We start from the raw sequence: 26,886 nt of genomic DNA on the forward strand, positions 1-26,886 counted from the left end.
TTTGAATCTCCATTTCTTTGTTTCAATCTAATTTAATGGTTAGCTTGTATGAAAAAATTACTTCTTTAATGTTTTCAAATCAGTTAATTGTTAATTGGGTGGTCTTTTGGAAATGCTGAACAGTTTTATTAAATAAGAAGAGTACTTCTAGTGTTTGTGATTTTTGTGGAAATGTTTATTTATTTTAAGTAAGTTATTAAGAAGTAAAACAAAACACTTGTTCAGACTATAGGATTGAGAAACCGACTTGAAAATAATGGGAAATTGTCTTTTTCAATAGGGGGCAGGTGCTCTGAAAGAAAAAAAAATCACATGTGGATATATAAAAATTATTTATATGGCTATTTATTAAGAATGCAAAATCACAATATCTTCCCAGGTATTTGGAGATCTAGGTCCCTTTCAAATGAGATCTAGTCAGGAAATTTACCAGAAATAGTCACATAGAAATGCATCCTGATTGCAACCTGGCTTCTCCTTATTGTCTGGAAAAATTCTTTTAAGTCTCAGTAATTTAGTACTCACAGGGACCTGCATAAATAAAAGGTAAGAAAGCCCTCTTGGCTCCTCACTTCATTAGCCTCAAGGTAAATTCACATCTGCTCATGAATTAAACCCACTGGACCCCTGGTTAACAACTCCTGATTTACCGCACCATTCGTAATGGCTTCCTAGTGATCTATATTATGGATGTACAATAATGTGTTTAACCAGGTGCCTTCTGTTGAACATTAAAGATAGTTTGTAATACCACTCAGAATAATCATCTTTACAGCTAAATCTCTGCATCTTCCTTGGTTATTTCTTTAGGATAAATTTTTGTAAGTGGATCAAAGGGTAGCATCTATGTTTGCATGTTTAGATTTGGCAGGGTTATTTAAGTTCCATTTCACAAATAAAGAAAGTGAGGGTGTAGTGGCTTACAGATATGGGTCTTTAAACTCAACTTTTTAGTCCCTGAATCATGTATCATTCACAGAGTATCACATGACTACAGGAAACCATTTGTCAGTGTAAAATCTTTTGTCTCCAGAACTTCTCCATTGTGTGAAATGCTAGGGTTGCTTCCCTCCATTTCCCAGCCATGCCACATTCACGGTTCAACTCATGTTGTTCTTACAGCATTGCTGCTTCATGGTCTGTGATAACATTTCAGTTTGGCACAGGACAGCTGTTAGGTATTTTATTGGGCGTAATCATGAGTATTATGTCTAGCAGGAGGTGCTCAATAAATTGGTGATTGTTGAATGACATTGAATAGTTACAATAATTCTACAACTCCAGCAGACTAACTACGTTTCAGAAAGTTCATGGCCAAGCTTGTGCTCCTAACATTTATGGTTCCAGATGGAAATGACTGTAGACTTTTGAGAGGTCTATGACTGTTCTAAATCTGATGGCTATAGAGGTTTTTTTTATAAGATTTTATTTATTTATCTTAATAAATAAATAAAGACGGGAAGGGAAGGAGAGAGGGGAGGGGAAATAAAGAGGGGAAGGGAAGGAGAGAGGGAGAGAAATATCAATGTATGGTTGCTTCTGGTGCATCCCCTGCTGGGAACTGGCCTGCAACCCACAAATGTGCCCTGACTGGGAATTGAACCGCGATCGAATGGTTCGCAGGCCGGCACTCAATCCACTGAGCTACACTAGCCAGGGCTTAGAGTTTTCTTATAAAGTTTATTGAATTTTGTGTGTGTGGAGAACAGGACCAGTAAAACAGCATTGAAACAGTATTGATAAGACAGGGTAAAGTATATAAGACAAAATGGCATCACTCATGTCAAGCAAGTGGGCTGCCAGTCAGCCATGACACTTTGGTTCCAAAAGGAAACTACCTAAGTCACACCAGACACATCTGGCAAAAACGCATGCTTAAGTTTTCTGCACATGTGACAAGAACAGCCATGTCTGCAGAACAGGACCGCCCATAGATAGGCTTTTTGAGAAAGTGCCCAGTTGTCATCAGGGGTGCCTAGACCCTTATCAAGAGACCCAGAGGGGCGGAGTGCACCAGTCTCAAGCGCATAACTGACACAGGCTTCAGACCAGTCCTGAGACAGCCGAATTCCACACCCCAGAGTGCTGCTCCACATCACACTGACTTCCCTTGGCATCTGCCACTGAAGGCTCTGCTCCACTGGATCCAGGCTCTACCCTCTTCAACCTGTGAGACCAGCGCTTCCTTGCAAAAGGCTTATGGCTCCCTTGCCCACAGTGCTGTCTCCTGGACCTGTTGGCTGAGACTCTGGGACTCAGGTTTGTTTTCCCCCATTGATTGCTATGTGTGTGTGTTTCTTTTAGATTGTTAGAGTGTGAGTAGGATATTAATGTATGTTGATGTTCTGCTTTGAGTGAACCCACATACAATAAAAGCTGAGTGAATAGCATAGCTAGCTTGTATGACTCTTATGTATTCCTTTGTGCTGGGTTGCTCAGTAGGCAGCTAGCCAAGCAGTTGCCTGGCTGACTGATTGGAAAGACTATATCACTAGACATACTGGTGCAACAGTATGTTACTTGATTAAAGGTATGCAAGTAAGAAAATCAGCAAAAGAGAAAGAGATAGCTGGCTGGGCTCCAGTGGTAACCTTTCTCTTCCCTGACTAGTCCAAAATTAAAATAATTAACTGTTCATTGGTTACCTACAAGGCACTGGCTAGAATGAGGAATCCTAGTTAAATGAATATCATTATAAGGTTTAGACTCTTATCTACATCAATTATTTATGTTTAGTTCTATATAGCATAGTAAAGTGTTTTGAGGAAGCTGTTTAAAGTAGCGGAAAAGAGCGACAAACAGGATTGGCTCTACTTTTTATATAGTTGTGTGTGTTAATTTACTGGATCTGTGTTCTGGCTATCAAACCACACTAAGTAGGCTTTGCTAAAATGGAATTCAAAATCTACAAATGCAGGTATTTGCATTTATATCTTTCTATATTGCTGGTTGATATGTTTAGGAAGATGTTGTTTGAATCAAGTTTCATATGTATTACATGTACTTCATTTCTGTAAAATGTTAAATATTCTATAATTTGGTGTTCTCAGATAATGCTTTTCAGACTGGGTTGTCTGGGGTGGTATGTTTTAAAATTATTTAAAATACCATAACCTACTTTTTCGTGCTTATAGTAGGAGAAACTGTGGTATTGAAAAAGTGATAGTCTCTTGTTTATCCTAGTAAAAAGACATCTACCTGGCAAGGGTGAACTGCAAGAAACTTGGGTTACTTTGGGAACTTCCTTCACACCTGCTCAATCTTCTGTAAACAGTATGATAAGAAAGCAAAATAAGAACTTCACGGCTCTTAATATATTCCCCTATCTCAGCGATTTTCAACCTTTTTCATCTCATGGCACACATCAAGTAGTTACTAAAATTCTGTAGCACACCAAAAAGTGTTATATTTTTTGCTGATCTGACAACAAAAAAAGGTATAATTTTGATTCAATCACACCAGACGGTCATTCTTGTGTTGGCTGTTGTCGTTTTATTTGAAAACCTAAGGGCCTGACTAGATAGGTTTTGCATGTTTTAAAAAATTTTTGCAGTATCTCTCCTACGGGAGGTACAGCAGTTGAAAACTCCTGCTGTGTAGTTGTAGTGATGTTACATTTTTTGTCAGCTACTATAAACAGCAGCAAACATGACCCATGTTCTTGAAAAAAAAAAGTATTTATTAAAAATATATTACAGCCCACACAAAAGGGGGTGTATCAGTATTTAACTTGTCTGAGACATAACTCTCTCATATAAAACATTCCGTCTTTGCTTTCAGTGGCCAATTTAGTGCTGTCATTTTCGTGACTGTATGCAGGCACAATACAAAATAGCAAAAAAATAAGTCAGCATGCTATTTTGTTCCCTGCTGCACTAAGCATGTAGGTTTGGCCACAAGGTGCAATTTCGTTCTACCCTGTAAGCCCAGCTAGGAAACTGCTAGTCTGCTAACGTACTATGGATTTTCCTTGAGGTCAGGAAATAGCTAAACATTACCGCGGCCCCCTGGGACTGATGTGACCCGGTACGATGTGGGGAGAGGTAAGAACCGCTGTATGGGGCAGCTAAATGGTAGTAGTGGTGGGGGCCGGCTTAGTTCCAGGGAAAGACGGGATCTCGTAACTGGGAGCATACAGAAAGATGATTTTTCACCTTCAGGAAGGTGAAAGGAGGTTCAGGAAGGTGGTTATCCACCTGGCAACCTGGTTTGTTGGGTTGGGCGGCAGCTGTAGTGGACGAGGGCCCAGGACACGCGCAAAACCCCTTCCAGCCATCTGGTGGAACCACCCCGGCCCTACCCTTCCAACGCCGGCGCGCACCCTCCCTTCTTGGCCACGCACGCTCCCCACCCCCACCCCCATCCACGCGTGACCCGCCCTCTCCTCCCTGCCTGTTTGCCACGCCCGGGCACACGCGCGCTCCGTCCTCCTCCCTCCCTCCTTCCCCCACGCACGTGAGCTGGCTGGCCAAAGCGAGCGGTGGGCGGGGCGCCGCGCTGACGTTGCCCGGGATGCGGGAAGGTTCCTCCGCTGCCGCCGCCTCTGCCTCGCCTGCCACCCGGGTTTGTATGAAAACACCCGGCGGCGGGCGGCGAGGAGTCCACCGTGTGTCCACAGAGCTGCCGCCTGCATTGCCTCGCCGAGCCTGGTGGTGCGGTTTGGCCCACTCCCTGCCAGCTCCCCCTCCTAAGCTGGTGAGTGCCCCACCACCGTCCGTGTCTGCCAGCCGACCCTCTGCCGTGGCTTTCCCGCCGCGCCGCCGGCTGTCCCTCTGCTCTCCCCTGGCCGAGGTGTCTTGGGGGCGGTGGAAGCTAGGGGAGCGCGATCTGGGCCTGCTGTGGTCTGTGACCTGGAACCCCTTCGACCCTCACCTGACAGGTTGTGTAACGCGTGTCTTTGGGGACGTGGACCGGATATTGAGGGGAATCCCTGATGGGCTAGGTTTTGGCTGTTCCTGGAAAACGCTCCATCCCGCTCGCACCCACCAACACCTGGCCGCCCTCCTACCCCCACTCCCAAGGAGAGTCCTCGGTGCCGTCTCTAAGCAAAGGCGGCCCTCGTGCCCTGCCCCTTCTCTAGGGCCCCAAGCGCCAGTCCCCACTGCTCTGCAGCACAGAGCAGAGCCGAGTGGGGTGGTGGGTCTTGGGCTGGTGCGAGCCCGGCTCCTCCACCCACTCCAGTACCCAGCCCAGCACCCACCCCCTGGGAGAGCCAAGCGTCAGGGCGGGGTGGGTGTGGTGTGACCCGGGTGATGACTACTTTTGTTTCCTCTCAATGGGTGTTTGGCCTGAAGCGTGTTCTCTGTTTACAACTTGTCGCCTTGTGGTTTTGATTTGAACCTGAATCAGGTCGCCCTTGATGACTCTGCAGAGTTTTCAACAGCAGGTTCTTAATTGCGAGTGTGTTCAGTTCAAGGACTCCTGCAGCCCCTACTCAAATGCTTGCATGTCCCTCCTCCCCCGTGTCGTTTAAGCCCCTGTAGGTACCAGCATAGTTTGGAATCCGTTGGTTTACTTTCCTGGGCATTACCCATTGTAGAATGGAGTTTTAATACATCTAGTATACGCGATATGAATGTTGGTAACTACGAGCCCATTTCTTGTTTTCAGGTAGCTGGCTTATGCACCTGAAGGTCTAGGACTGCTGATGACCTAATAACTTTCAGCACTTCTTGATTACTCCTTTTCACTTATCTTTCGTGTCCATGTTGTAATCTTTGTGTAAATTGAGTCATCTCTTTCTTTAATCTCTGCATTCCTCTTCTGAATTGTCTTTTTTTTTTCCCCTGAGAAAACTAGAAAGTTATTTTTGTAATGTATTGTGGAATGTTTTCAGTTCAGTAGACCAAAAAAAGTAGTGGTTTATTTAAAGCACTTTAAATAAAACATGAGCCAAAAGTTAAAACCAAACCAGACTCTGGCATCTCTATGAGGATGTCTTCTGTAATTACTGTGAGTCTTATCCACTCCTTATTTGTCATCCTTAAGCAGAGTTATAATATGACCTGTTTAATTTTCCATTCTACTTGTCTTAAGTTCTACAATGAAGTTTTAAGTTCATTTTTAATGACCTTAGAACTCTGCCTTGAAGTGCTTGGGCACATTTTTAGAACTGCAGTCTCATTCTGAACTCTGAAATGAAGGGGGTAGAATGAGAGTTACATTTCTAATTAGCCAACACTGCAAAATATTTTGAGGAAAAATTTTTATTGACTTGAAGCATTTTTCTCTTTAGAGCAATCTAGCTAGAATTCTGTATAATGGTTTCATCTATTAAAATAGCAGAGGGAAAAGAAGTTCAGGACTTGTGAAATTATCTAATTTGTGTTATATTTTACATTTTGGTGTTTAAAAAAAATCTCCAGAGTATTCACCATCCAAAATTTGCTCTTCTTGGTTGAAGTCCCTCAGTACTTGGAAGTTGAACATTAGTTGTGATAAATGAACCTGTCAGAGGATTATTTTCAAGGTGGGGGCTTCTGGGAAACAATGGGTGGAGTGGGCATGACTTTTAAACTTCACATATTATTGTTGGTTACAGTACCTCCATCCTGTAGTGTAGTGACTAAGGGGGATTGGGCCTCAGAACCGAACTGGCTGGGCTTGAATCATGGTCTTGCTTTAGATGCAAGTTATTTATTCTCTTTTTGTTTCAGTTTCCTCAGCTGCAAAAGTGGGATAATAGCAGTTACATACACCCTTAAGATGATATTGAACATCATCTGAGCTAATACACAGAAAGTGCTCAGCCTGGCACATAGTAAGTGCTCAGTAAATATTATTACTATTTCTGCTTGTCTCCAGGCTTTGAAGGGATCTAGTAAGCTGAAGAAGGACTTTGAACTGATGGAGCGTTATTAGTGAAGATTAATTTCACTATGACCCATTCACTTTTTTGGGGGGGGGTACTGAATACAGGCTGAATCTCACGGTCCTGCCTTGGAAGCATGTAATTTAGTTTTAAATAGAACAGCTGGACCATGAGTGGGGTGTCCCGAGATGCTGCTGCCTGAGCGCTGCTGAAGTCTCCCTGTTTGTCCTTCCTGACAGAACCTTGGGTTGTCCCCCTTGTGGTGGCAGCGGCTGCTATTTTAATCACCTGTTTTTGAGTATGTGATTGCATTTCTTTGACTGTCATGTGCTGCTATGAAAAAATGATCAAACTGTTCATGGGTATGTATGTTTTTATCTGACCGATATATATTACATATTTCCAGCGTATATGAACCACATTCCTCTAAGCATTGTTTTTGTTTTATTTTCTTTGTTATTAATATTACACAGAGTGTGGATAGTTTTGCTTTGGTATTGTGTTCCTTTTCAGCTTTCATGTAATTTTCTTAGGAAAGGTTTTTTAAGATTATTATTTTTTAAAAGATTTTATTTATTTATCTTTAGAGGGGAAGGAAAGGAGAGAGGGAGAGAAGTGTCAGTGTATGGTTGTCTCTCATGTGTCCCCTGCTGGGAACTGGCCTGCAACCCAGGCATGTGCCCTGACTGGGAATTGAACCTCGATCCCTTAGTGTGCAGGCCTGTGCTCTATCCACTGAGCTACACCAGCCAGGCCTGGAAAGTTTTTTTTAAATTAATGATTTTATGTACTTTTTGGTTTGTAGGGATCTGATAGTAATATTCTGTTCTTTAAATTAGATGTTTTAAAACTTTTAGTCTTGGGACTGTTTACACTCTTAAAAAATTATTGAACACGTTAAAAAACAACTTTTGAGTCTTTCCTGTTTTCTTGCTGTGCTAAAGGTTTGTCAATTTTGTTAATGTTTTCAGAGAACCAGCTTTTGGTTTCGTTGTTTTTTTCTCTTTCTTTTCTAATCTCTATTTTATTTACCTCTGCCATAGTTTTAAAAATTATTTTCTCCCTCTACTAGCTTTGAGCTTAGTTCTCCTTTTTCTAGTTCTTTAAGTTGTAAAGTTAGATTGCTTATTTGAGAACTTTCTTCTTTTTCAGTGTGTTCATAGCTATAAATGTCCTGATGGGCTCTACTTTCTCTGCATCCTACACATTTTGGTATGTTGTGTTTTTATTTTCATTTGTCTGTTAATAATTTCTAATTTTCCTTGTGATTTCTATTTTGTCCCACTGGTGAAGAGTGTGCTATTTAATTTCTATAAATTTGTGAATTTTCCAGTTTTCCTTCTCTTACTGATTTCTAACTTTATCCTGTTGTAATTGGAGAAGGTTCTTTGTATATCTATTAAAAAAATCTACTGAGACTTAATCTGTGGCTTGACATATAGTGTATAGTAGAGAATGTCCTGTGTGCACTCTACTGTTGGGTACAGTGTGTGTATGTCTATTTGGGTTATTGCGTTAAACCAGTAAACCAAGACAGAAAGACTCTGTTTCATCTTTCTGTTTTTTCCATTCATTATAGAGAATGGGGTATTGAAGCCTTCAACTGTTATTGTAGAGTTGGCTATTTCTCCTTTTTATTCTGTCAGTTTTTGCTTCATGTGTTTTGATGGCCTGTTACTAGGTATGAGATGTTTATACTTGTTCTATCTTCTTCGTCTCTTGAACCTTTCATTAACTTGTAGTGTCCTTTGTTTCTTACACCATTTAGAAAAAATTAAAATCTGTTTCGACTGATATTAATGTAGATACCTCTGTTGTCTTTTGATTACTATTTGCATGGAATATCTTTTTTTCTTTAATCTTCACCAGAGGATATGTTTTTTATTGATTTCAGAAGGTGGAGGGGGTACAGGAGAGGGAGATAGACAGACAGACTATAATGTGACAGAAACATCAGTCAGTTGCCTCCTGTATGTGCCCCAACTGGGGGTTGAACCTGCAATTTAGGTGTGTGCCCTGACTGGGAATCAAACCCGCAACCTTTTGGTGTGTGGGATGACACTCCAGCCACCTGAGTCACCCAGCGTGGGCTGCATGGAATATCTTTTTCCATCCTTTCACTTTCAAGCTATTTGTTTCTAAAGTGAGTCTTGAGAGCCTGTACTTGGAACATGCTTTTTTTTTTTTTTTTTTTTTTTTTAATCCATTCTGCTTATCTCTGCTTTTAGATTAGAGCATTTATTTACATTTGAAGTAATTACTGATAAGGAGGCACTAAGGTCATTTTGCTCTTTGTTTTTTATATGCCCTCCAGCTTTCTGAGTTCCTCCTATTTTGTGTATTTTGTTTCTTCTTGGGAATATTAGTGGAAGCGGACTTTGGCTGCAGTGCTTTCCTTAAAACAAACAAAACGAATCATTTTAATGGGTCAGAGTTAGGTTAGACGCAAAGGAAATGTTTCAAGGTAAGAATGCTAATCTCATCTATCACCTACATAGACTTAGGAATTTTGGCAGTTGTTTAAGTCTAAAAATAGTCATTTGGAATCTCAGTTGGGGGAAGAGTTATTGTTAAATAAACTAGTTAAATTGAAGTGTAGTGGGATTCTACTCCCCCAACAATAAGACCTTATAAGTTTTAGTATAAAGCATCACATAGCAGAACAAATTAGACCTTTTGTAAGTGCCAGAACATCTTTTGTGGAGTAATGTGCAAACCATTCAAACTTATGTTTTTGGGTGAGGATGCCTGATGAGGAAAGGTAAAAGGTATAGTCTTTATAGGTTTACTCTTACCCACATTATTTGATAAAATGAATGACAGTCATAGATGTGAAATAAATTAGCCTGTGTGCAGATTGGGCTAATAATTGGATGTCATATGAGTACGGTAACTACTAGATGAAAATGTCTACTGTAATTTAGTAATTTAAAGTAGGTTAATATATACAGGCCATGTTCAATGTATATGTTTCTCCTAATTTAAATGATAATAGTCTATATTTGCCTATTGCTGAGAATGTTACTCCTCTTTTCTTTACTAACAAAACAGATATTTTTTTTACCTTCTCCCCTCAGAGTTTCTCACTTTTTCCTTTAATGGTGTGGTCAAGGGTTTAGGCGTGTTCTCTGCGTTGTTTCTTATTGAGTACTCAGGGTGGCATTTTCCATCACATCGACATAGCGGCTGTGGGGGAAGAATAGTAGCTCCCTTATGTTCTTGAAAAGTGATTTATTCCTTTCAGATGGTGAAACAATTAGAGAAAGCCAACAAAAGATGGTGTGTATTCAGTGTAGCTGTTTCCCCATCTCCCGTGACTGAACCAGGGATACTTTTTTTTTTTTTTCTTAATCTTCATCAAAGGAAGTGCTTAGAGAGAGGAAGGGAGGGTGAGTGAGAGGGAGAAAACATTGACCGTTTGCCTGGCTGTGACCAGGGACTGAACTGCAACCCAGGCTTGTGCCCTGGCCAGGCATTGAACCCACGACCTTTCCATTTATAGATGACACCACACTGGCCAGGGCCAGATAGTCTTTATAACAATGGTCTTTTTCTGTTTGCCTGGACCCACTCTAGCAGGAACAATATGTAGTATTTAATAGCAAAAGTTATCTTTGTTGATTAGAACAATGTTGTTTTACTTATTGATTTTTAGAGAGAGAGAAGGGAGAGAGGGAGAGAGAAGAGAGAGGGGCAGAGAGAAAGAAAAAGAAACATCAATTTATTGTTTCACTTATTTATGCATTCATTGGTTGATTCTTGTATGTGCTGTGACTGGGGATCGAACCCACAACCTTGGCATAAGAGTGTTGGGACATTGCCCTGGTTACAGAACCAGCTAGTTGGGTGCCTGACAGCTTGCTGCTAACAGGCAAAACTCCGGAGACAGAATTCAGTGGAAAGGAGAAGGAATCTTTTCTTTGATGAATGTATAATTTGAAATAAAGGCAAGTTTCTGTCCTCAAACCCATTCTCTTGTAAACCCAAGAAAATAACCCTGCCACCAATTGCCAGGCCAGACTGGTCTTAGGCTGCACCTGGAATTCCCTTTCTCTTTAAAAGTACAATCATTAGGAAAATGCAGGTGGCTGAAGCATTCTTCTGGTCATGGTCTGCTCCAGGCGCCCCTTGGATTCTGTACGAGCTGCACCTTCTTGAGAACAGTTATGTGCACTAAAGTCCAGTTTCAAAACTGAGCGTTGTGATTTTCCTTAAAACCCATTCCCCTTCCTAAGGTTACCCACATTATCATCCAAATTCTAGAGCCATCAATCAGGGAGAAAATACAGAGCAAAAAGGGAAATCGTCCTTCCAATATCGACCAAAATTTTATTTCAGTGCCTTATATCTTTTGTTACTTTACAACTTAATGTAAAGTTTTAACCCTTAGAAACCTCAGTTTCTTTTAAAAAATGATCTTTTCAAAACAGAAACAAAACAGAAATCCGAAGCAGAGACAGTTCCAGAAGAAGAGGTGGAGGGACTGGGACTAGCCATAGAATCTTGTCTCACAGCAGCTGGTCCCGAGGACAGCTTCTGCTAGGTCCAAGTGGCCCAAAGCCTCTGATGGCAGAGACCTTCTCTCCCACCAACCAGTACCGCAGATGACCCTGACAAAGCCAAATGGCACGCATCCAAATGGCAGAGCCATTCTCTCACAGCAAGCAGTACTGCGGATGGTCCTGATGGGGTCCAAATGGCATGAAGCCCAAATGGCAGAGGCGGAGGGTTCCTGGCGTAAACAAAACAGCTAAGTTCCCTGTAGTCCCCATAAGATCAGAAGGCAAGCAAAGGATAACTTTAACCAAGAACTGAGGTCTCTAAAACTCTCACAACTGTTTATACTCATTTAGAAATAACTATAACTTCTTTTCAATCCTTGTTCTTTTTAACAATGGGAAGGACCATACCCTAACTCAGTATCAAGCAGCTAAAAGTCCCTAGATTTGCAAACACATAAATAAAGTAAAGGAACATTGTCACTTGTCATTGGGGCCTACTGTTTTCTTCCAAAAGGGAGATTTCAAATCTCCTTCCAGAGTGCAGGTGCAGCTGTCCTTTTTAGCATCAACCACAGCAGCAGGGTTCAGTCTCCCTTAGGTGTTGCCCATTTTATCCATGTGTGGTAGGTCCGAGGGCTTCATTCCTGTGAGCTTTAGAGAAGAGGGTGCTGTTAGTAGGATGTCATAGGGACCAGTCCATTGCTTGGAGAGCTGCTGTTCAGGACCTTGAGCTTTCCAGGTACTTTAGAAGGACTAGGCCCCCTGGGTGGAACAGGTGCAAGGGCTCATCAGGTGGGTAGGTGAACCTGCAATGAGCAAACTTGTATAGGGTGCTTAGTGTTTGCCCTGAATGTTATACATGTTGCTCAGTTTTTGTCTTGTGCTCCAAATCTACAGAGGGAGAAGCATTCCCTAAACTGAGATTTGGAAGGGTCACCCTTAATAAACTGTTTCAAAAGGGCTTAACTTAAGCCCACTTCTAGGTGCCACCCTAATTCGGACCAAGGCAATGGGGAGGGCCTAGTCCCATTGCAAATGTGTTTCCTGGCATGTTTTGCCAGGGTCATCTTCATTGTGTGGTTTGTTTTCTCAGTCTTTCCCGTAGATTAGGGTCTCTAACATGCATGTAATTTCCGTTGTATTTGTAGTGCCTGCACCACTTTCTGGGAGATTCCCGAAGTGAACGATGGTCCACTGTTGCTCTGAATGCTGTGAGGAAGTCCAAACCTAGGAGTTACGTCTTCAAGAAGAAGTTTCATTACTTCAGTCACCTTCTTAGTTTTAGTGGGGTATGCCTCTACCTACCCAGAAAAAGTGTCCACAAAAACTAACAAAAATTTGAAATTCCCTTTGGTTTTAGGCATCTGTACAAAGTCTTCTTGCCAGTCCTCAAATGGGCATCACCCTGTATATTGTACTCCCTTTTTCACTGGGGTGCATTCTGTCTTAGGATGGTTTCTGGCACACATCCGACAGGGTTGGATAATCCTCTGAATGGTTCTTTGCAAATGGGGGCTCTTCAAATGTGGCCTAACGAGGTCCATCCAAGCATCCATTCCATATTGCGTCTCTCCCTGTAGGTGTTTGAGGACTGGATACACTAGAGCCCCAGGGAGGAAGATCATACCATGGGAGTTGATCTTCCACATGGAATTGGGATCAGTGTTAGTGAATCCTCATTCACGGGCCCACTCCTCATCTTGCTCTGTATACTGGGGTTTAAATTTTGACAAGTCTAAGCAGGGGATCGAAGTCTGTAGGTGTGGTGGCCCTCTGGCCGCTTGTTTTGGTGCTTTTTCCTTGCTCTGGGTAGGGAGGCTTCCTGGACAAATTGGGTGCCCAGGTGGGTGTGAGGGGGAGAACCATCCTTCGTCATACAGGGGTGGGGCCGTTGGCTCTCTGGGCCCTGTTTTAGGGGTAGCTAGTGGTGAGGGTGGTGGGACAGGGCCCTCCTGCTACTAACCCTGTGTTCCCCGGGTTCAGGGCATTCATGAAACCTATTTCCTCATTGTCCTTTTCTTCCTGTGTCTTACTATCAGGGAGGGGCTTCAAGGCCCTCTCCCTTCTCTGCACCATCAAACGGACCTCTGTCTCTGGTGAAACCCTGTTAGGCAACAGCGTAAATGCCTTGACATAACGGATTTCACCCTGTTTGTATAACTTGGCAGTACTGTTCCTGTTGCGTAATGGCACAGTAACCTAGGGAGCCATCCCCGGGCCACCTTTCCCCACGCTCCAAAATGTGCGCAGGCCACACAGTGTTACAATAACAAACCAGTATTGGGCTGTGGCATATGAGCTGTGTGTACTCCATTTCTCTAAAATTCTCCCCAGTCGGCTCCCTCCAGGAACCAGCACAGAGCAGCCCCTGCCTGCCCAGATACACAGCAGGCCAACCCCGTGTGTGACCAGTACTTTTCTTGAGCTGGAGTGTACAAAATTGCTTGCTTTTCCTTATGTATGGGCTAGCTTGAGGAAGCTGATTTTGCTGTGTGATTTTCCTGTTAAAGTCAAATTCCCACATGTGATTTTGGCATGCGCCATCTTTAAATATATGAAAATCAACTCATACAGACCCCTTTTCCAATGCAAGGTAATGAATACTGTGAATTTACATTGTTAATGCAGCTTTTTTTGTTTTAAACTTCTGTAGGATAAATAACATAGAATACACCTTCCAAAGACCCAGGTGGGTCAGTAGCTTCACTTTTGTGTAAAAGTACGTAGTGTTGCATCATGGGACGTCGGCACTGAGGTACAGAGGACAGCAGTCCCAAACCCTCATTTAGAAATGGTTGAACTATGAATGTTCCTGCAGAGACGAAGCTTGTATTTTTTGGAAGCAGCTTTGTTGGGATATTACTTACCATACAATTTTCCCATGTAAAGTATGCAGTTCATTGGCTTTTAGTATATTTATAGAGTTATGCAACAATTGATTTTAGAACATTTTTATTACCTCAGAAGTAAACCCCACACTCCTTTAGCTGCTCCTCCTACACCCGTCTCCCCTAGTCCTGGGCAGCCAGTAATCTGTCTCTGGAGATGACTTATTCTGGTTTTCCATGTAAACGGAATCATATAATGATACGGTTTGATGACTGGCTTTTTTCATGTAACAGTATTTTCCTTTTTGTGTGTTATTTTAAAAATTGTTAACATTTTCAAGTTTCATCCAGGTAGCACATATGTGCACTTTCTTTTTGTCATTGAATAATAGTCCATTATATAGATATGTCACATTTTATTTATCCATTGTAAGAAATTTGGGTTTCCACTCTTCGTTATTATGACTAGTGCTACGAATATTTGTGTACAGGTTTTTGTGTGGGTTACAGGTTTTTATTTTGGGGGCATACACCTAGAAGTGGAATATCTGAGGCGTGTGGACACTTTGTGTTCAGCCTTCCCAGGCACTGCCAGACGGTGCCATTTCATGTTCCCATCCTCCCACCCAGAACCGCTGAGAGGTGTAGAGAGACTCTAGGTTGAGCTTTCAGGAACAGCTCCCCAAATCTCTGCACAGAACTGAGGAACCAAGGGTGGTATTGTTTCTTTTAGGTTAAGAGGCCTCCTATGTAATTGTGAAGTTTCCCCCAGATCTTCATTTGTAGAATCACACTCATGTTTTAAAATCAGGAAACTGTTGTGGTCAGCAGGCTGTGGTGATCAGAAATCTTTTGCTACACATACCAGCTCTAGAACTAGACGGGACTGGACCCGGCCTTGTTTGCACCCGCCCTGCCCCCAAGAGACTAGACCAGCCTTTCTTGATCTTTATACACTGGAGGACCCGTGAAATAATTTTTAGGTCTTGGGGTACTTTTCCATGAGAATGGTAACATCTATAGCTATGATACTGGTTTGGACAGAAAAGTTTAGGTATACTAATTGTTCTTATCACCTCCAATTCAGTCCATTGGTGCAGTAGGGATCTTCTGTCCCGAACAGTATGAAATGGGTGCTACCTGACACTGGTCAGAGGCGAGGACAGCTGTTCATCAGTCACGTCTGCTCACAGCCTGGGAGAGGAAGATCCTGGGCGCCACATGGGGGTGACACTTGGTAACAGAGCGAACCAGCCAGGGGGCCTGTGGGAGACAGGCTTCGTAGTAACAAAAGGATGAAGTAACCCTCTGAACTAAAACAGTTCAGCTTTGGACTGAATGCAGTGCAGCAGGTTTGGCTGACAGTAGGAACCAGCCGGGTGAGGAGCCTTCTCACCGGACGGGGCGCAGACGGCCAGAGTGGGAGACTCTCGTGGGGCCTGGGGCCTGTGAGGCTCACAGCTGTCAGGGCGGCGTCTGGAAGCATTAGGCCTGGCAACGGAGTGCTTCTGTAATGACTGCTGTTGCTCTTCTGATAATGATAGTTTTTCTGTGCGTCTAATCACTTTGGCCATCTGATTAATCTGCTTTTTCGTGCGGATCTCCATCTCCGCAAAGTATGTAGAGTCTGATGTGAGCTAGTTGTGCAGGTGGAAAAAACAGATTTTCCTTTTCTTAAATTTCCTATTTTATTTTTACTTTATTCAAGTAGGCCTCAGAGTCATACCACAGCTTTTTATTATACAAGATATTAATAAAGTATGTCCTGTGTATATGGTATCTGCAAGAGTATTTTTATTTTCATTTATTTAAAGCAAATAAAAAAAAACTTTAATCAACCTTATTTGGAGAAAAAAAAGGTAATTAACTTAGTTTACCATTCAGGTAACTAAGCTTCTTTTCATGATTTTTGCCATAAAGACTCATGATAAAGGTAATAAATTTCTGTTAAATAACTGTTTTCAGTTTTTTTAAAAAGATAGGCTTGCTAGACTTAGTTTAAATAAATAATGTAGGCTAATTTTTTTGTGATAAAATATATTCATTATAAAATTTGCCATTTAAACCATTTTAAGCTTACGTTGGCTGGGGTGGCTCAGTGGGTTGAGTGCCAGCCTGTGAACTGATCCCGAGGTTCGACTCCCTGCCTTTCGGTTGGACTCCCAGTCCGGGCACACGCCTGGGGGGTGGGTCGGGTCCCCAGTTGGGGGCGTGTGGGAGGCAGCCGAGCCATGTGTCTCTCACACATTGGTATTCCTCTCACACATCGGTGTTTTTCTCCCTCCTTTTCACCCTCCTTTTCTCTCTAAAAATAAATAAATAAAATCCAAAAAATAAATAAGCCATTTTAAACTTATAAATTCAGTGACGTTAATTATATTCACAATGTTGTGTAACCATCACCACTGTCTATTTCCAAAAAATTTCATTACCTCAAATAGATACTTTGTAATTACCATTGAGCAATGACTACTCATTCCCCCTTACCTCCAGCCTCTGATAACTTTTAATCTACTTTGTATTTCTATGAATTTGTGTATTCTAGATTTTTTTTTATATAATTGGAAGCAAAGCATACAATATTTATTGTTTTAGTTCTGGCTTATTTCACTTGGCACAATGTTTTCAGGGTTAATTTATGTAGCATGTATCTGAATATTCCTTTTTTCTTTTTTTTAAGATTGTATTTATTTATTTTTAGAGAGAGGGGAAAGGAGGGAGAAAGAGAGGGAGGGGGGCATCAGTGTGAGGGTGAAATATCGATTGGTTGCCTCTCGTCTGTGCCCCGTTGGGGAAGTGAACCAGAAACGGAGGCAGGTGTCCTGATCCAGACTCGAACCGGTGACCTTTTGCTTTGCGCGATAATGCCCAACCAACTGAGTCACACTGGTCAGGGCAGGGAAGTCACTTTTTATGGCAGAATGATACTCCATTTTACCTATATACCACATTTTTGGCCCATTTATCTGTTAGGGGGCCCTGGGTGGTTGCTACTTTTTAGCTATTGTAAATAATGCTGCCATGAACATTGATATACGATTACATGTTTGAGTCCCTGTTTTCCGTTATTTTGGGTTCATAGGAGTAGAATTGCTTGGCCATATAGAAATTCTACACTTAGCTTTCTGAGGAACTGCCAGACCGTTTTCCACTGTGGTCGTACTGTTTTACATTCCCAGCAGCAGCATATGAGGGTCCTAGCTTATCTCCATTCTTGACAACATTGGTGACTTTGCACTTTTTTGATTGCAGACATCATAGTAGGTGTGAATAATGCTGCGATTCTGATTTGCACTACCCTAGGAATGGTGGTGGAACACCTTTTCATGTGCTCATTGGCTATTTGTATATCTGCTTTGGAGAAATGTTTATTCAAATCTTTTATCTATTTTTAAATTGGATTGTCTTTTGGTTGTTGAGTTGTAGGAGTTCTGCATATATTCTGAATAACCCCTCACCACATATATGATTTTAAAGTATTTTCTCTCATTCTGTAGCTTGTTTCCACTTTCTTGATGATGTCCTTTGATCGACAAAAGTTTTAAATTTTGAAGTCCAATTCATCTTTTTTCTTTTATTGCGTGCTTCTGTTATAATAACTAAGAATCAATGGCCTACTGCTGAACCCAATGTCATGTAGATTTTAGAATGTGAAACAACAAAGCTGCTAAAAATTATAAGCCAACATAATGCTAATAAGAATATTGTTTAAGATATAATTTATATGAGAATTTGGAAAAAACTTTAAAAAATTGATTTTAGAGACAGGAAGAGAGAGAGAGTCTTTGATTTATTGTTCCACTTATTTATGCATTCATTGGTTGATTCTTGTATGTGCCCTGACCTGAGATTGAACTGGCAACCTTGATGTATTGGGACAATGCTCCAAGCAACTGACTACCCAGCCAGGGTCCAACATAACTTTATTTCTTTACTGTCTACTTTAATCTAGTCCCAGGAGAGAGTGGAGAGAAATGCCTGTGGTTAAACTACTATTTTATTGTGAGTTGGAGTCTGAATCATTTCTTAACTGTTGAAATAGGAATGATGTAAGTGCCCAGCATTAATCTTCGCGACTCCAAATTTATAGCGAACTTTTCATGAGATGTGTGGCCAGTGTAGTTTTAGAGAAAGTCATACTACTCAACAAGAAGTAAGTTCACTTATGCCTGGCAACAACAGCACTTCTGAAAACGCATAGGATCCTTCCCCACTCACCCTTCTGCCCCAAATATATAGTAAGTCTTAATTAATTTGGATATTGGGAAAGTTATTTTGATTTTCTAGTCTTTTTTTAAAAAGTCTGTTGAATGAAAGAATAGAAAAATTTAAAATTCTTACAACTTTAAAAACATCATATAATTTTTATACATAATTCAAAATAAAGCTTCCTCTTTAATAACTGAGTTAATAAGAAAAATAAAACAGCATGTTTTTTGAAGTAAAAGTTTTTTGTTATTGAAGAAAAACATCCAGAATACCTCTATCTTCTCATACCATGTCTGCTCCTTTGCATGCTTGTTTTCTTTGAAATACACAGCATTCCTAAACATTGATGAGTATGTGATTAACTTGTTGAATTGGTGGTAGTCTGTTTTTTAGTGATGCTGCAAAATTTTGCTTCATTAAACATTGATATATAAAGTTAAAGGATAAAGTTTTTTGGGTAAAGAGTTACAAAATCTGAAAAATTATCAAAATTTTGTGAGTCAAGATTTAAGGTTTTTAAATGCGTAGTATGGCCCTGGCTGGTGTGGCTCAGTGGATAAAGTGCTGGCTATGAACCAAAGGGTCACCAGTTCCATTCTTAATCAGGGCACAAGCCTGGGTTACAGGCCAGGTCCGCAGAACAGGGAGCACGAGAGGCAACCACACGTTGATATTTCTCACCCTCTCTTTGTCTATCTCTTCCCCTCTCTAAAAATGAATAAATAAAATCTTTTAAAAAAGTATAGTATGTGCTTTGTGAAGATGAATCCTGTATTGATTGAATATGTATTATGGACATTAAATGAAATGATGTTACAGGTTTTTACTCTGTTGGAACAGGTTGTTATTAACTTAAAAGTGTTCTTATATAGGAAGAATGATACATTGTTACCAGTGTTTGCCACTGTGTTGGTTTGAGTATTTAAAAAAGAGTATTAGATCAGGAAGGGTCATTTTGTCTCCAGAGAAGTCTTAACACTAGATCGTAAATTGTAGGAAGTTAGGTTCCGATGTTCTTTTTAGCTCCAGGATTTCGGTAACATTTTACTGGTGGATTTTAGGTAATAGGCACACACTGTGCTTTGAAGTGACTTTGCCAGAAGCACATAGAACGCAAACATTCTTCTGTGGTTTCCAGTGTAACCTTGTGTTTCTCATAATAGAAACTTTCAGTTGTACGGCTTTTATGACATCTAAGGTATAGAAAACAGACTTACATTTAATTAACTTTTTTTTTTTTTTTAGATTATCTGCAATGGTGAAATAAAGTAACTCAAGATGAGCAAGTTAAAAGGGGTATCAGAGAAAAGGTACTGTAACTTTAAATACCAGCATGTATACATTTCAGAAATAATACATGAAGCAGTTATTTGAAACTCATTACTTAAAAATATTATTTATGTTTAAATAATATGTTGTACAGTTGACCTTTGAACAACATGGGTTTGAACTGGGTGGATCCACTTATATAAGGATTTTTCTTAGCAAATGCCTGTACTGTTTTCGTTCCACAGTTACGGGTTTCTGTGGGTGCAGAGGGCTGCCTGTATGCACTGATCTAGGCCATTTTATATAGGGGACTTGAGGATCTGCAGATTTGGGGATCTGCTGGGGGAGGGGTGGCCTGGAACCAATCTTCTGTGGATATTAAGGGATGGTTTTGGGGATTCAGAAATTATACATGAATTTTCCACAGTGCATTTGTGGGGCTGGGTGGTACCCATAACCTCTACATTGTTCAGGAGTCAACTGTATTTATACTGTTATATTAATATTTAACTTTTCAGGTAAAGCTTGAGTTAGCACACTATGACCCATGTACCAGATCTGGCCTGGCTCTTGTTTTTATATGGCCTGTGAGCTAAGAATGATTTATACATTTCTAAATGGTTGGGAAAATAAAAAGAATAATATATCATGACATATGAATATTATATGAAATGCAAATTTCAGTGTACATCAGTAAAGTTTTAGTGAGCATGCTGATTCATTCACGTGTCGTCTGGTCACTTTCGCACTACAGTGGCAGCATGGAGTAGAGTTGACAGAATAGGTATGACTGTGTGGCCCAAAACACCTGGAATATGTATTATCTGGCCCTTTACAGAACAAGTTTAACTGATCCCTGACTTAAAGCACCATCTTTACTGTGGAATTTCTTATTTCTTAGCAAATCTGGAGCTGTGGAAGGAATATTGATACTTGCTGAGTTTGGACAAGATTGTAATCGGAAGGATTAGATTGGCAGATTTAAAGACCATGTGAATGGGTAGTGATGTAAATCAAATAGGCCTGTCTTCTAGGATACAACAAGCAGAATTTTTCTCTACACCCATCATCTTGGTCATGCCCTAAATGCTATCACCACCAAAATTCTTATTTCTAAGTACTGATTTAGACATTTTAGTCTGCAACAACGGTCTTATCTGTCTAGTTCATTTGCACCAATGTCTGCACTGCAAGGATTCTGCTTTATTTAGAGCTCTAATCTATTGGCTTTTATTTTTCTCATCTATCTCCTTTTTACCCAGTATAGAATTGATTGTCTGTTGTTACCCTCTTTCAAATACCTGGAATGTGTTTATCTCACTTTGTGTGGGTATGTGTGTTTTATCACAACCATTGAGCAAAGTTCTTTCCTTGGATAAATCTTTGTTGAACAGCTAAATCATGTTGGAAGATGAACTAACTTGGCAGATACCTCTAAAGATTATTGATTAGCAACCTTAACTGAGCCCAACAATCTTATTACTGTGGTTCTCTGGAAAGTTCATTTTTCCAACTTTTGTAATGAGTATTTTATACTTTCATTTAAAAAACATATTTATTTTATTTTTAGAGAGATGGGAAGGGAGGGACACCTGGCCTGCAGCCCAGGTATATGCCCTGGAACGGGGTTTGCAGGCTGGTGCTCAATCTGCTGAGCCTCACAGTGAGAGTTGTACTTCCTTTACCCTTCAAACTTTTGAAATCTTCAGACATATACCCTCAGCAAACGACCATCTCTCACGATATTTAGAGATAATATATTTATTATCCTCTTAATACTTTAAAAACATTTTTATGGAATTTATTGGGGTAACATTGGTTAATAAAATTTTATAGCCTTCAAGGGTACAATTCTATAATACATGTTCTGTGTGTTGTATTGTGTGTTCACCATATCCTCACATTTCTTAAATTTACACGCTGCTTTTGATTCCATCCTGTGCTTACCCTCCTGTTACTAAATTCCTTTTCTTCTCAAGGACTAATGCTGTTACCTGTGTTCTAGATTTCACCTTCTTCCTTCCTTCTCAGGGTCTTTTAATTATTATTTAGAATTTTTAACTTCTTTATTTCTTACCATTTAAAAATTCCAGTGCTTATAAACTCTGTTCTTCTGTTACTCCCCAATTTAAGTGATTCCCTTAAAAGCCAAAAAATTTGAAATAGTCTGTCAATACAATCTACATCTCATTTCACACTCCTTAACCACTCTCATTTAGTTTCTGTCTTATCCACTATACCAGAAGTTCTTTTGAAAGCCACCTTTAATTTTCCTAAACAATTTTATTGAGGTATAATTATCATACAACAAATACTGCAGAGAGAGTATTTGGCCTGCGTGTACCTGTGGTACCATCCTCTCGGTCAGAACACAGAAGGATGCATCGTTTGTTCCCCGGTGCCCTTTGTCCTCCCTCCTTCCTGCCCCATCCTCACTCTAGGCAGGCACTGATCTACTTCCTGTCACCGTGGATTTGGTGTTTTCTAGAACTTTGTGTAAATGGAATTATACAGTGTGTCTTTTGGAGGTTCGGAGGTGGGAGATCGTGGTGTGGGACTGTCTTCTTTTACCCAGTGTAGTTATTTTGAGATTCATCTCTTATAGTGTGTATCATTCATAATCATACTTTTTAAAATTACTAAGTCGTATTTCCTTGGATAGATATACGGCAGTCTGTTATTTATGTTGTGGACATTTAGGTGGACATTTGCATTGTCCACAATATAGATGACAAATAACGCTGTCAGGAGCCTTTGTGTACTGGTATTTATGTGGCCTTATGCTTTCTTTTCTCTTGGTCAGATACCTAGGATTGGAATGAATAATATAGCAGGTCTCGGTTTCTTTTGAGGAAACTGCCAACAACCTAATAAACTGCCAAAGACATTACATCTTATACTCCTTCCAGCGGTATATGAAAATTCTAGTTTTTTACATTCTCACCAAAAGTTGGTATAGTCATTCTTTTAAAGTTTTAAAATTCTTATGGTCATTCTTTTAAAGCTGTAGCCATTCCAGTAGGGGTGTTTGGGTATCTCATTATGCTTTTAACCTGAATTTTCATAATTACTAACGATGTTGAGGATCTTTTCATGCACTGTTTTGCTTTTAGTATATCTTATTTGGTGAAGTATCTTTCTGAATCTCCCATTTTAATTGAAGGATTTGTTTTTATTATTGAGCTTTAGAAGTTTTTATATATTGTACAACCTTTAATAGTTTTGCAGACATTTTCTCCCAGTCTTGACTTTCCATATTTTAAACAATGTCTTTTAAAGTTCATAAGTTTTTCAATTAGGTAATGTCCATTTTGTTTATTTGTTCTTTTATAGATAATGCTTTTTAAAGTTGTCTGTAATTAATATATACATAACCCATGTTTACCAATGTTTTCTTCTAGAGGTTTTATGGTTTTAGCATTTAGGTCAGTGCTCCATTCTGAGTTAAGCTTTGTACATGGTGTGAGGTACGATAGAAGTTCTTTTTGGCATAGGCATATGCAGTTGTTCCAACACCATTTTTGGAGTGACCATCTGTTCTCCACTGAATTGCCTTGGAACCTTTGTCAAAACTCAGTTGTCTGTGTGTGTGGGTCTCTGTTTGGACCCTGTTTTATTCCATTGATCTAGATGTCTGTCTTACTGACGCTACCTCATTGCCTGGATAACTGTAGCTTTGTAATGGGTCTCAGACTTGTGTGGGTTTACCAACTTTGTTCTTTATTTTCAAAGTTGGCCCTGTTCTAGGTTCCTTTGCATTTCCATAGGATTTTTGCATTAGTTTGACAATTTCTGCACAGTAGTCTGCTGGGATTTTGATTGGGATTGCCTTGATTCTATAAATAACTTTGGCAAGAATTGACGTTTTAATATTAAGTCTGCTTGTCCTTAAACATGGTATATCTCTTTTATTTATGATCTTTCATTTCTTCCAGCATTATTTTGTAGTTTTTAGTGTACTGGTCTTGTATGTTGTTTGTCAGATTGTTCTATTATGTCCTGCAAAAATAATACTCTTTGGGTATCTCCAATAATTTTTAAGAGTACAAAGTTAGTATGAGTTTTCTTCTAAAATTGAGAACTTCTGTCTTGGCCTACATTAACTTCTGTATTAAGCTAAAAATGAAGCTGAGAACTACCTTAAATCATCCTTTTTCATTTTAAGTCTTTTTTTCTTTTTGTTGCTCTCATTGGGTGTTTTTTTCACCTTGTCTTCTAACTCGCTGATTTGATCTTTTGCCTCCTCTGGCCTGCTTTTAATTCCTTCTAGCATATTCTTCCTTTCACATAGTGCATTCTTCATTTCCATCTGGTTTTACTGAGGTTGATTTTGAGTTTCATGATGTTGTGATCCAAGAAAATGTTTGATATCTTAATTTTCTTGAATTTATTAAGACTTATTCTGCATCCTACCATGCGGTCCGTCTTTGAGAATGATCCATATCTTTGACAGTGGTTCTTATTGATGGTCTCTCTGTCTTTTTGTGGGCTGAGGCACTTCCTCCCAAGTTCTTTGTAATTCTAAGTTCCTTGAGCATCATCATAACCGTGACTTTTAACTCTATGTCTGATAAATTGCTTGCCTCCATTTCAATAAACTCTTTTTCTTGGGGTTCCTCCTTTTCTTTCATTTGGGGGTTGTTTCTTTGTCTTGCCATTTTAGCTGTTCTTTTGTCTGTTTCTACATATTAGATAGATCTGATTTCACTCTCTGTCTTTGCGTGGTGACCTTATGTGGCAGGAGTCGACCTTATGTGGTAGGAGTCCTGTGGGATTCGGTAGTAGAGGCTCCTTCATCTCCTGAGCTGGGTGTTCTAGGAATGGTCCTTGTGTGGCTTATGTGTGCTCTTCTGTTCTTTTTGGTCTTGATTGTCGTTGGCCTGTTTGTTGGTGGCTCTGCCCTGTGGCTGGCTCATCGAGAGGCTCAACCCCAGCCACACCTTTTTATCCTGCTATATCGGTGCTGACAGAACAAAGCAAAACAACACAGAAGACAAAACCCACGCAAGCACAAAACAAAAGCAACAACATCCCTAACAGCAACAGCAAAATCAGTGATAAAGGAGCAGAGAATAATAAAAGTGGAAAGAGAAATAGAGCATTATAGGAAAAACAAGAATACGATAAGACCAAAGGAAAGAAACAGGAGTATAAGAGGACAGAGGGAAGAGAAACCTTCAGAGTTAGGAACAGAAACAGGGACTCACCACAAAAGAACAAAGAAAGGGAAAATGCAAAGTTAAAAAAACAAGAAAAGGAAGGAAGAAGGCAAAATGGAGTAGAACGGGAAGAGTAAAACATGAGATTTGAAAGGAAAGAAATAAACATTTTAAAAATTGAAGAAAAAATGATTAAAAACTATGCTGAGGAATGAGTAATGAAAATAACGCAAAAGCTAAAAGTAGAATTCATCTGAACAGAGTTCAGTGCTTGCCTGCTGGGTTCTTCCTCTGGATACAACTCTGACGTTGTCTGAAGCTGGTGAAATCCAATGTCAGATGCTGTCCATATCTAGCTCTAGGCAGCTGTTCAAAGATATGAGCAATGCACAGTTTGGGACTGATTCCTCTGGATTTGGCTGCATCTGGGATGGGCTTTGCTGTTCTGTAAGTTTGGGTTTTATCAGCACAGGACCCAGGTGTGGGTCTACTAACCAGCAAAGGCACTGCCGAACTGCCTCCACCTGCCTCTGCGTGCGGTCCTGCCCTTGGTCTTAGTCTAGCCACTGACCTGTTTCTGAGGGGGCTTCTGGTGGAATCAGAGGGTGGGACCCCGGGTCTCCTGTGGGAGGTTCCAGTCAGACTTTAGGTACGATGGTGGGGTGTGTTACCTCATCCCTACACGTCTCAGTCTGTCCCAGGTTTTTTCCCTGAACTTGGCAGGTCAAAGCCCTTAGTAGGATAGTGGGTGGGGCCTCCAGGGTCCAGAGTTTGGGTGTTCTAGAAACCAGGAGGGCATTTCTAGGCTCTCCAGGAATGGGGACGTGCCAGTCTGATTCCTGGGAGAGGGTATGGAGTGGCCATGTCCTAAGGTCATTCTTTAACACCCCTGAGTCCACCTATGTTGCTCTCTCCGCAGCAGGGAATAGCTGCAGGTTGGGGGGAAGTGAGAAAGAAAAAAATTAAAAATGATGCAGGGTGTTGGGAGCAAGGTTCCAGAGGGTGGGGTCTCTTTCCTCTGGGAGGGGCTTGCTCTTCTCAAGAAGAATGTCCACTGTGGTGTGGTGCTGTGTCCCAGCGCCAGGAGCCCAACGTCAGTCCCCCTGTTCCTCTCCCCCAAGCCTTCCACTTGAGACTGTCCTCGTGCGACTCCAGACGCTGCTGCCCTCCCTTTGCACGAGCCCAAGGTAAGTGGCTGGGAATGTGAAATCTGTGTGTTGGCCCTAGAATAAAAGAAAGGAAAAAAGGAAAAGGTGCCTTTGTCTCTAGCGGCCTCTTCAGTAGGCAAAAAACCTGTGGCCTTTCACTGTTGGATGCTACGTGGGCAGGTGATCCCAGCACTGGCGCTCTGTGCTTGGGAGCCTGGTGTGAGGTCCAAGGTTCACTGCTGTCCAGGTGTAGCTCCCACGGCCCAGAGGCAACCTTGGCCCAATGCCAGTGACAGTGGCGTTGGCCCCTTTTGCGGTCCTACCCTTTCATCCTGTCTCCAGGTGGTTCTGCCTGTCCTTGGTTAAGTATCTTCTCTTAAGGTAGTCTTCAGTTTATTTTGGGTGGATATTCCCCTCTTTATTTTTATTTTCAGTTTGGTTCTGAGGTAGTGCGAGATAAAATTCTCCACAGCTATCTTGCTATTCTCCATTGAGCTAGAATTTATTGTATTTAATTATTGCATAAGAGATAGTCAAAGAAGTATTGTTGTCTTCCAGTTAGAATATTGTTTTCCTTCAGTATTTAAATATTTGACTATTTCTACAAAAGAATGATAATGATATTTCTATTTTTATGTCCTTTGATTTATGATGGAGAAGAATAAAGTTGTATGTTCAGGATTTTCAGAGAACTGGTAAAAATGTGATTAAAGCAAAAATAATTAAAGAAAAAAAGGGAGTTAAAAAGTTATAAATGAAAAACATTTCTGAAAGATGATAATGTGTATTTTGGAAATAAAATCATACTTGAAATTAAAACTTAATTTTTATGCATCCTATTTAATTCTGAAACTTTAGTATATTTTAATGGAAATTTTTCTGTCAGATGTTTTTATCTTACTTATCAGAACATCTTTTATTTCCTACAGCTAATTTATATTTTGAAGTGAGAAAGATAAT

At 40.5% G+C, this 26,886-nt stretch overlaps 1 protein-coding gene across 13 annotated transcripts in view; it reads left to right on the forward strand.

Moving 5' to 3' along the window:
• AGTPBP1 (ATP/GTP binding carboxypeptidase 1) overlaps positions 1-26,886 on the forward strand; it is a 210,445-nt gene that overhangs the window by 54,358 nt on the left and 129,201 nt on the right. For 6 of the 13 annotated variants that reach the window (XM_053656355.1, XM_053656362.1, XM_053656361.1 and 3 more), the window contains exons 1-2: positions 4,505-4,695; positions 19,596-19,660. In XM_053656355.1, the coding sequence (XP_053512330.1) occupies positions 19,629-19,660 (32 nt within the window). In that variant the 5' untranslated portion in view covers positions 4,505-4,695; positions 19,596-19,628. Of the gene's footprint in view, positions 1-1,612; positions 2,260-4,503; positions 4,696-6,736; positions 6,761-12,461; positions 12,603-19,595; positions 19,661-26,886 lie in introns of those variants that run through there. The other 7 variants (XM_053656359.1, XM_053656357.1, XM_053656366.1 and 4 more) reach the window with 5 other exon arrangements.

The sequence above is a fragment of the Artibeus jamaicensis genome, unplaced genomic scaffold, assembly GCF_021234435.1.
Source record: "Artibeus jamaicensis isolate MK-2021 breed Jamaican fruit bat unplaced genomic scaffold, CSHL_Jam_final scaffold_1964, whole genome shotgun sequence".
NCBI lineage: Eukaryota > Metazoa > Chordata > Mammalia > Chiroptera > Phyllostomidae > Artibeus > Artibeus jamaicensis.